This window comes from Cyphomyrmex costatus, unplaced genomic scaffold (genome assembly GCF_001594065.2).
Source record: "Cyphomyrmex costatus isolate MS0001 unplaced genomic scaffold, Ccosl1.0 scaffold8, whole genome shotgun sequence".
Classification (NCBI taxonomy): domain Eukaryota; kingdom Metazoa; phylum Arthropoda; class Insecta; order Hymenoptera; family Formicidae; genus Cyphomyrmex; species Cyphomyrmex costatus.
This window is the reverse complement of record NW_017280375.1, coordinates 2,281,418-2,293,201: the sequence shown is the minus strand read 5'-3', so window position 1 is coordinate 2,293,201 and position 11,784 is coordinate 2,281,418. Positions and strand designations below refer to the sequence as shown.

Genomic DNA, 11,784 nt, shown 5'->3' with positions numbered 1-11,784 from the left:
CTTTTTCCTGTTACCGTCGAAATCGTCCGTACATCTGTTTTCGGTTTGAAAATTACGTCTCTTGCATTTTTGACGTATTTTCTGCTATATGATTTCCCCCTGTCTTGATAGGATTAGAAAATAAATGTAGCTAAGTAGTTTTCTCAAACCATAAATGAATGTACTGACAAGTGTATAAGCGATTTTGACGGTAATAGGAAAATAGCCGGCATTGCCTCTTAGATTTTTCTGCTAATGTCAAGAAAGCTAAAATAATTCTTATGTCAACTTGCATCGCCAAATAGAATGCACTTGTTACAAAGCCTATCATTGTGACAAAATTGCTACTTACATATATCATTAAAAAATCTACCAAATATTTTATATTTAAACTTAAGGATTTTTCGGTTTGTTGAATAATAATGTGATGTTAAAGTTGAGATAATTTCAAATTAACAAAATTACAATAGTGAATGTCAAAACTGAAAAATGTTCGAATTTTTGAAATAATTCATAGGTATAGGTAATGATGTAACAAATCTCCACACACATTAAACCAAAAATTGAAATGTATGTTTAAAAATTGATTTTATTTGCGATATTTTACAGTAAATAACGTGCATTAATATAAACGAGAGATATTACAAAAATATCTAATGAATACCTTATAATCCTTTAAAATAGCTATGAAAAATAAACAAATAAAATGAATTATCTATATCACTTTTGCTCTGTTTGAAAAATTTATCTTTTGACTGACACATCTTTGTATATTGCCTTAATGGTCAAAAAAATATCTGGTTGTGTCACTTTTGCCAAAAAATGGGAAAAATTATTACATCATCCAATTCGTTTTATTAACTATTGAACATTTGATAACATCTTATATTTTTGATTGAAGAATTCGGCATATAAAATTGCTTGACATTGGCAATGAATATTTTACATAGCTCCAATTTATGATTTAGATTCTTGTCGATATTATCACTCCAACTGATTTAATAACTAGTGTTTAAGATATTTTTTATAATTTTTTTCTGCGTTTATTGATTTAAAAAATTGTGTGTTAACACCGCTAAAGAAAACTCTGTGAGTTAGAAACGCAAACAGTCCTTTTTATTAAGCAACATAATAAATTAATTTCCAACATCTTTATTATATTAATTGCTCGCTTATTGCCTTTATTCTTATTTTATTGTTGTTACGAGCTAGATAAGTTTTACTTGTTTTTTATACGATTTTACTTGTTTCTTATACGATTGCAATCAATTACAAAATACAATTATTAGAGCAAGTTAAATTATAAGAATTTTTATGAAATAGATGTCATAGATGTTAACGAAGGCGACCCAGAATTAAGGTTAAGCTTATCCAGTTTCTCATCAGCTTTGTTGTTTTTCAGGTCCTATTGCGTATACAGAAATTTGTTCCATTCATCAATTCTTGGATGAGCTAGATGCTGTAATGAACAAAAAATTAAGTACAATATAGTACAAATCATTTAGTACACAATTGTGCCAAATAAACAGTCAAGAAAAATTTTAAAGTATCATTATATGTACCTTGGCGACGTCATAGACCCATATTTTGCCAGTATCATTTCCGACAAGTAACATGCCCGCTTGGCGTCCATGATACTTTATTCAGAGCAGGACATCCATCAACACTGGCGGTAGGTACCTCCGTATCTTCATTCAGATTTCACAAATCTAATCTGCCCGAATCGTCAACAGCGTCATTATGTTCAAAAGAGTAGAGCGGTTTGTTCTCTTTCAGGCTCCAAAGTTTGATAGTTCAGTCGAGGGAAGATGTCAGGAATAGATGGGAGAAGTCTATATCGTCTTGCACTGCATGTGCGTTAATATTAGTGACAGGTCTTTAATGACCTCATATATTTCTGTCAATCCAGCGCAGCTACCATGTCAACAGGCTATTCAACAAAATGTTAAAATGTTAGTAATTTTTACAAATTATTTTTCAACATTTTCACATACATGGACAACTGCACTTACCTAAGTAAACAGTAATTCCGTCCTCACTTCCCATGACGAAATTATTAACCGTGCGAGAAGGCCAAACACATAGCGGCGATTGCTTTAGATTACTTCGTGTGCAATTCCAATGTCTCTTGCGGTTGTGACAGCATGTCCATGAGTATAATTTGCCGTCTGTCGAAATGCTAATCAAATTGTGTGCGATTTGTATACTGATGCTACAAAATAAATGATTTCTTCGTTCTCGCGTTCTAAACTTAGAAGCTAAAATCTTAATTAGCTAATTAAGCTATGTTAAAAAATGATAAGTTACTTACAGTATGTGCTGTAGCAGACAAAGGGGTACGTTGTATATGGGAATCTTTTTTTGTACTCGGTTGTCCAATAACACGATTTGACCAAAGTAAGCCATGCCTGCTATATCTAGGATCAAGTTTGGATGGAATCTTGCAAACGTAGTTGATATAACGAGTGACTGACAGTGAAGGATAAACTCTGGAGTTATTTTTTTGAATTTCATGTTTCAGATGAAAAGATATACACCGTTAAGAACGTCGTCATTATTGTTGTACGAAGCCGCTAAAAGCTCGGGGAACTGCGATGACCAATTCATGGAGGTTACACAACGATTACAAGACCATCGCTCACAAATGAACAAGCGATTTAGCCATAGTCGTCGATGACTCTTCTCATTCCTGCAAATTCAAAATAATCATGTTATATAACAAAACGTGTTTACTCAAGTAACTATACCCTAGAAACAAAAAAATCTTTTAATATAATTAAATATGAAAATTTGGTCAAAGCAGATCTTAGTGCTTAAATATTTCTGTATGAATTTATATACATATGTGATTCTGTAAATTTCGCACCAAAATTTTTTTCCGTTTCAAACGCCATCATGAGTATAATCAGAGTTTTAGCATTTTTATTAAATTGACAAGCAATTTAATAAAAGTGTTATTATACTATTTTGGTTTAATATTTTTTTATGCTAATAAAATCTTCATAAAGAATATTAGTAATTAGATATTAATAAGAATTTTTTAATCTGCGAACAATTTATTACAAAGTCTTTCAATTTGTTGTTTTCTACTTACATTCCGTCTTCGCCGTCCATATAGTGTTAGCATAATCGGTGTAGATATCAACCGATTCATTCAATTTCTACAATTCTCTTTTTATAATTCTGCTATAGTGTGATTTCTCTTCTTCGCTAAGTTCCCATACTACAGAATTAATAAAACAAAATTTTTTATTAATAAATAGAAATGAAAAAGATCGATAATTTGCGCACCTTCTTTTTTAGGATTCTCTTTCTCTTGCTCTACCTGTGTAACAGTAGACTGAACCTCCTTAACTTGCGGTAATCCGTGAGAAAATATTCCTGGTGGAAGTTTACTCTGGAAACCGTCCATGTGCGGCAAGCTATTTTTTTCATCTTTGGTTTGGCCATCATCAAATGTCAAAACTGTGGTGAATAAGCTGGTTCCGCTACAAGTTGAATATAATTACTTAGCTATATACTATACTGATCTACATATTTATTCAAAATTGCTAATATTCTAATAAACCTATTAAATCTTTTAAAAGTACTTATATGTAAAAAGAAACTAATTATTTTTCGGTAAACACAATTAAAACACTTTAAAGAATTAATAATTAATATAATTAATAACTTTAAAGGATATATATATTTTATAGAGCACAATATATAATTTATTTTTTTATCTTAAATTTATATTTATAAAAAAAGTCAACACTGTGCATTCTGTTGAAATCCTAACATTTTTGTACTTGTTTTTATATTTCAAATGTCAAGAGATAGATAGATAGAGAGAGAGAGAGAAAAAGAGATTACATACTAGCGTGTTTTTAGAAAAACAAAGATAAAAATTATTAAATATTTGTTTTTTCTCTTCATGATAGAGCGATATACGTTTTGTAATTTAAATTGCATAGATAACTATTGACTTGTAAATATTTAATAAAATCTTATTTCGAAGAGGAGCAACATTTAGAAGCATTAATAAATGCTATGTTAAATAATTGAGATGCCATAATAAAAAAAAAACGTAAAGTTTCATATCAGGAGACGCGGTATAGTGTGTGTCTGGCCATGTTAAAAAACTGAAAGAGAAGTTTCTTATCCGCAGCTGGGAACAACATTATAAGTGTGAGCCTAGTTAACGTACAAAATTAAATACATGTACGAAAGGTGGACTGTATCAATAAATAACGTTGATTTTACATTTTTCTATTTTATGATTTTTTATTTACGTCTCTCCACCCTTTGTTCGCATGCAGTATCAATAACATGTTGAACGATGTGAATAAAATTGAATATTAAGGACGATATAAAAAAGTAAAATAAGAAATTATTAATTTTCCCTTTACCAATAATTAGTAATTGCTAATTACTACAATAAATTAATTCTTTAAGGATTCTGAGTAATCGCTGCGACTACATTGGATTGTGACGTCATAAACAAATCTGGTATGCTTTTATAAATAAAGAAAATTTAGGTAAAACAAAATAATAAGATTATCTGTAAAAGTGGGTCAAAAGCTGTACTTCTCTTGTCAGCCAGTAAATAATCATAAAAAGCATGTAAAGTGCGTTTACTAGCGTTTATTCATTGTGCATGCATAGCCTATTTTTATTTCGATCGATCGTTTGTCTTTGTCTGTTTAACGGACCGATAATCATGGACATAGGGAAGATTCGAACCAAAGAATCATGGACATAGGGAAGATTCGAACCAAAAAGTCGTGGACATTACCGACACGATCGTGAACATTGGCTACATAGTTGAATGTCCACGTTTTGTGGATATAGAGGCGCTTCAAAATAAAGTTGCATATAGCGGGCATGGCCGCTCTCAGGCTTCTCTCTGATTTTACTTTCATTTGGCTTGTTCTTTTTGCCTGCACCGTCTGAACTGGTGCAGACAGCGCAATAAGTTGAAGTGAAATAAACGTATATCTATTTGACTTCAACTTATTGCACTCTGTGCACCAGTTCAGTAAAAAGAACAGGCCTATTATGTAGCCTTTCTGAGATAAATTATTACAAAAAGGTGCTGAACAGCCAACCATTTTTATTTAAAAAGAAGTACTTAAGAACATCTTGAATCTTGACCAACGTCTATGAATTCCGCCATAATGCATAATGCATAGTGCATAAGAGAATCAGCCAATCAAAATGCTTCCTCTTGTATAAAGTAGGTGGAAAGGAAGGATTCTGATTTGTTGATTCACTTATGCATTGCATTCACTACCGAATTTGAAGCTTTGCAGAGCGCCCGGAAATAAAGCATTGAGCGATTTTGGGCGACTTCAGATTGGCGACTGTATGTGACTGTATGCACTGGATAATCTGGTTACCCTGTCTATTTGCAATTTGTTGGTGTCAGTGGGTGTCAGTCAGTGTGCTGAAAAATAAGAGGTTGACTGATCTGTTTATATACAATTCTTTCTTTGAAAATTAATAAAAATGGTAAAATGTATAGTGCCAGGGTGTTTGATGACAAATTATGCAGATAAATATAAAAATAAATTTCAGAAAAAATTGGAACAAAATATAAAAATTAGTTTACACAGGTAACAATAATCATATATTAATGTCATTATTGTCATTAATGTATATCTTTCTCTTATTAACCTGGTGTGAATGAGGTGGGTAATTGTTACACCAACTATACATGAAGTGGGTATCATATACCTATATATTTATTTAAAGATTCTGCTTATAATATACATATAATAATACTATATAATAATACTATATAATAATACTATATAATGATTTGTTATTATATATATTATATTACTTTCTCTCTCTGCACCTGTCTCTTCAGCTACTAAGAGAGCAAAGTTCCTTAAAATACAACAACAAATAAAAATATTTAAACAATATCTGGGTATGAAATATTCGACCTCATTCACGCCGGGTTAATATAAAAAAATACTGTCATTGATACTATTGACATTTGTTTCTGTTAACATTATCGATTTAAAATAAAAGAAAATTAGATTAAAATTATGATAAGTATGTATGTCTACTTCTTACTGTCAATAGGTTACCAAAAGATATAAACAGAAGGAAATTATGGCTTCAAAATATTGGATTAAATGAAAATATTGACTTACAAAAACATGCATCAGTTTGTTCTTTACATTTTAAAGAAAAAGATATAAACAGAACATTAGATAAAATTGTCTTACGTGAAAATGCTATGCCTTATGTATGAAACATAATATTCTACCTTTAATTGATATTAATTATGTCTTTTAAATAATATTTTTGTATTTTTAGGCAGATCCTTTTGACAATGCATATAGTCAACAAGATAATATTAAAAAGGAACATGATCATTTAAATTTGTCATTTTCTTTTATTGATTGCAATTCAGATCAACTTTCATTAGAAACATCATTTTCATCAGTTGATTTACATTGCACAAAAAGAATAAAGATTGAGAATCAGAATGACAATAATTATCAAAAAGATAACATCAATAAACAAATGCTTCTCGATGAATTCGCTAGAGACTTCCTTGCTTCCGATGAAAAACATTGTATAAAAAGATTAAAGATTGAGAATCAGAATGATGATAATCATCAAAAAGATAACATTGATAAACAAATGCTTCTCGATGAATTCACTGGAGACTTCCTTGCTTCCGACGAAAGATCGTTACTAATTGGTTAGTTAGAATTTTTATACAATTATGTAATTTTTGTTTATAAAATATTTATTGTATATATTTAGAAATTTTTTTAACATAACTTTCAATATTGTTTTTAGATCAATTTCAAGAAGATTATAATGCAATGCTCAATGAAAAGATTTTTATTGATAGGTGTACTTCTCCGATAAATTTGTCTGAAAATTTAAATTTAACAAAAATTCATCGCTCAACGTCAGTTAGTCCTCGACATTTTCAAGATGACAAAGATGATACTATTAGATATTTAAAATCTTCTTTGGAAGAGTATAAACGAAAATCTCAACAAACAATAAGGTGTTTAAAACGTAAAATAAAAAGAAGTAAGTCTATAGTGGATTTAGAAACTATTATTGGATCTTTAAAATCAAGATTGAATAAAAATAAGTTGGATGTTTTAAAGCAAATAGGTAAGTCTATAATAAGGATCTCTTGAAAAAAATTATTTTATAATTTGAGAATAAAACTATTAGTATAGATAGTACTTTCTATTGTGTTTTCCAGGAAAAGTGGAATAATTTCGATTAGAATCTACTCTGAACATTTAATTAAAAAAAAAAAAAATACCCTAATCTTTTATGGTTTTATGTCACACGCGTACATGTATTATATTTTGTTATGTATATACAATCCATGGAGTAAAAAGCAGACCAAACTGAAGCAGCTGGTTATGATTTCTGATAATCAAAACTTTTTCGCTAGAGTGAAAAGTGAAAATTTTCTGTACGTATATATATATATACACACACACGTACATAAATATATGAAAATGTTCACTTTTCACGTTTTCATCCTAGGAAAAAATAAAAAGGAATACATGAACTCTAATTATCTACGATTTTATGAGATCATGGGTGTTTACGACAAACCGGATTTCTAATCAACCGAACCTTAGAACATATATAAAGCCCATTCTACATTGGTCGTATCGTAGGCGTCGCAGGTCACAAATTTGTTGCCACAGCCAATCCGATGTGCCGATAGAATACGACCAATGTAGAATGGGCTTAAAACGTTAATGGGACGCTCAGGCTGAAGCCAACATGTGTGTGAGAGAGAAAGTTAGGGCTGCGCACAATAGGAGAAATATTAGGAACAGATATTAAATATGAGAATTTTAACCTATCAGAACTGTGTACTGTGGAATGTGCGCTTTCTGACAGGTTAAAATTCTTATATTTAATATCTGTTCCTAATATTTCTCCTATTGTGCGTAGACCCTTACAGTGGAACTAAAATTCGTAATGCACATGCTCAGTTCCGTCCGTCAATCCATTCCGATTATCCAATTGTAGTTCTACTCAACGTTTACGAATAAATTTAATTAATAAAAGGGTGCGTAAAGACAAACAGGTATGTTAACTATTATTCTAATAATTAATATTGTATATTTTATGTCGATAATTAACGATAATCGATGACGAAGGCTGTTCTAGGAGAAAAGTGCGGTTCTTATTGGCTATCATTACTTAACCACACCGCAACTGTCGGAAACGATGTGATTGGTCGGCTCAAGTGATCAAGTCACGCAAGTTACATTGCATGTGACAGCACCCTAAAGTCTTAGCAAACTTCCGTAAGATTGGCCGTCTTTAAATGATATTGTCGGTGGTGGTGTTAATACGCTGTTGGATTTCAAAATACGTTTTTGGCTTTATTGTCGTTGTCAACAAGAGACCGTGTAAAATCTGTGCTAACTTTGATCGGAAGAACCCACGAAATGTCAGATGGTGAGGATGATTTCATGTGCGAGGAGGAAGAGGATTATGGATTGGTAAGTTTCTCTTCAGAGACCCACAGAGTCGTGATTTCACAGAATGTTCTTTCCGGCTCATGACGAGGTTATGATTTCCGGAATTCTCATATACACGGCATTTAAAAATAGTCCGAGAGATACCACGACAGTTCCTTCTCGATGAATCTTTCAGGCTCACTGTTCGACAATTCTTCCATTATATTTTTGCGCAATCCCCGACCATTGGGTTGAGTTAGGTTATGTTTTGCAACTTAAATTAAACATAGTAACTATATATGCTTTTCTTTTAAAGGACACACTCGACACAAACATCGTTCTATCTTTGTTGAATGTCGAAAAGGATAAAATGACGTTTGTATCGAGTGTGTCCTCTAAAAGGAAAGCATACTATATATAGAATACACCCAACATCTCAGATTTTAATAAAATTAGGTTCATTCGATGCGTTTTCACTCAATAAACTATCCTACTCGTTTGGAACATAAATGCTGGAAAGTTGCCACAGTATTTTTGTTTGGAATCAATAAATGATTAAATGAATTGATTTCCTAACTTGAATAGTTGTTAGTTTTAATGATTAATATTTTGGTTTGTGGGACAGACCACTGTGTTTTTCTATCAAATTCTTTTGTTTTGAATGAAAGCGCATCGAATGAGCCTGATTTTATCAAAATTGGAGATGGTTGATGTATTCTATATAATTACCTTAAACATTAATGGTATTTATTGTTATATTTATATTTATTCCTATTGACCTTAAATCCCTAATCACTCATTTGTTTTAGGAGTATTCTGAGGATTCCAACTCTGAACCAGATGTCGATTTAGAAAATCAATATTATAATAGTAAAGCACTTAAGGAAGATGATCCAAAAGCTGCTTTACAAAGTTTTCAGAAAGTATTAGATTTGGAAGGTGGCGAAAAGGGAGAGTGGGGCTTTAAGGCTTTAAAACAGATGATCAAAATTAACTTTAAACTGGTATTTGAGAAAAGATGTCAGTAATATTTGTAGATTTTGTCTTATATAAAAATTGAATATAATGTTTTTTTCAGTCCAATTATAAAGAGATGATGTCAAGGTATAAGCAATTGTTAACATACATTAAAAGTGCAGTTACTAGAAATCACTCAGAAAAGTCAATAAATTCCATATTGGACTATATTAGTACATCAAAAAATGTGAGTACATTCAATACATATTATGTATTTATATATAGTATCTTGTTAAATTTTTCTATTCATTAATCTTTCATGTACAAAAAAAGTTTGTCTATAGTTTAAAAAAGTAACAGATATTTTCTTTAAGATGGAGTTATTGCAAGATTTCTATGAAACTACATTAGACGCCTTAAAAGATGCAAAGAACGATAGGTTATGGTTTAAAACAAATACAAAATTGGGAAAATTATATTATGATCGTTCAGATTTTAACAAATTGGCGAAAATACTGAAACAACTTCATCAAAGTTGTCAGGTGTGTAAATAAATAACATGTGACATTGCATATATTATGTATATATACATGTTTTTTATTTATCTTTATACATATATTTTTTAGACTGATGATGGAGAAGATGATCTGAAAAAAGGAACACAATTATTGGAAATTTATGCCTTAGAAATACAGATGTATACAGCACAAAAAAATAATAAGAAATTAAAAACACTTTATGAACAGAGTCTTCATATTAAAAGTGCTATTCCCCACCCATTAATTATGGGTGTTATCAGAGGTAATAACTTCTAGAAACAATATTTATATTGTTCTACATTGTTCTAGTATAACTTTTAGATCATACATGTATACTTAGAAAAGTAAAGTAACAAAGTATTATTTTTTTTTTTAGAATGTGGAGGTAAAATGCATTTAAGAGAAGGTGAATTTGAAAGAGCCCATACCGATTTTTTCGAAGCCTTTAAAAATTATGACGAATCTGGATCACCAAGACGTACAACGTGTTTAAAGTACTTAGTTTTGGCTAATATGTAAGTAGGATTATTTATTTTTTGTCATTAGTTATTGTTTATCATCTACATTATATTTATACAATTAGTATATATCTGTAATATATCATTTCAGGTTAATGAAATCTGGTATAAATCCATTTGATTCACAAGAGGCAAAACCATATAAGAATGACCCTGAAATTTTAGCAATGACAAATTTAGTTAATAGTTATCAGAATAATGATATTAATCAGTTTGAATTAATTCTAAAACAAAATAGGAACAATATTATGGATGACCCCTTTATTAGAGAACACATTGAAGATTTATTACGCAACATACGTACACAGGTATATCCTTTAAATTTTCTTTCTTTACATTCTCAACTTTAATTAATACTAATATGATTGTAATAAAATTTTTATTTTATAATTTACCAAGGTATTTGAAATAAAACACTTTGTATGCTTATTTATATAACATAGTAATGTTTTATTAAAGCATATAACTTTTTTCAGGTTCTAATCAAGCTAATAAGACCATATACTAGAATTTATATTCCTTTCATAAGTAAGGAACTGAATATTGACGTTTCAGAAGTGGAAAGTCTCTTGGTATCTTGTATTTTAGACAATACTATTCATGGTCGTATAGATCAGGTAATAATTTTTATAATCTTACAATATTTCTGATCATACATAGTATAACTCAATATTTTTTACAGGTAAATCAAGTTCTTGAATTAGATAAGAAATCAGTATGTGCCGCACGTTATAATGCTCTCGATAAATGGGCAGGTCAGTTGCAATCTTTGCATACAGCCATTGTGAACAAAATGTCTTAAACGGCATAGTGCATGTGATCCTGCAATAAAAACAATCTAATTTTCACTTTGTGTATAGTATTTCATAAAAATCCTATTCAAGAAAAAAACGAAATCTATTGTGATAATAAATTTAGCATTTTAGCACAAGAGTTATATTTTTATTTCCATTAAACAAATTCTATCCTAAATAAATTAAAGTGTCAAAGTGTGAATCGATGTAAAAATAGAGATGCAGATATCAGGAAACTTAGATCAATAAATGATATGTACTAGCTTTCTTATTTGCTAAATTTAACTCATTTTGTTAACTTCTATTATACATTATCTCAGACATGATAAAAAAACCAATGTTTTACAATAAGCAATATTTTAAAATTGGTATTAATCAAATCATGATAAATCTTTTAGGTCTACAACTTAATTTTCAGCCCTTTTTAACAAGTTTCGATGTAAAATGATAAAAGAATGAATATTATCTAATCAAAGTAATCCCCTTTATTTTCTACATAATTTCGTCATCTTTCAACATAGTTTTCATTACTATTTTTTGT

At 30.0% G+C, this 11,784-nt stretch overlaps 1 protein-coding gene and 1 pseudogene across 1 annotated transcript; one reads left to right on the top strand and one right to left on the bottom strand.

Annotated features, from left to right (window-relative positions):
* Positions 1-1,291: 1,291 nt before the first annotated feature.
* LOC108781253 (cytoplasmic dynein 1 intermediate chain-like) lies at positions 1,292-3,472 on the bottom strand (annotated as a pseudogene).
* A 4,850-nt stretch (positions 3,473-8,322) lies between these two features.
* Positions 8,323-11,372, top strand: alien (COP9 signalosome complex subunit 2 alien). Its single transcript, XM_018549244.1, has 9 exons — positions 8,323-8,477; positions 9,245-9,439; positions 9,514-9,639; positions 9,767-9,934; positions 10,019-10,193; positions 10,308-10,446; positions 10,541-10,757; positions 10,926-11,066; positions 11,132-11,372. The coding sequence occupies exons 1-9, from the start codon at positions 8,424-8,426 to the stop codon at positions 11,249-11,251; spliced, it is 1,335 nt and encodes a 444-aa protein (XP_018404746.1). The 5' UTR covers positions 8,323-8,423; the 3' UTR covers positions 11,252-11,372.
* Positions 11,373-11,784: the final 412 nt, after the last annotated feature.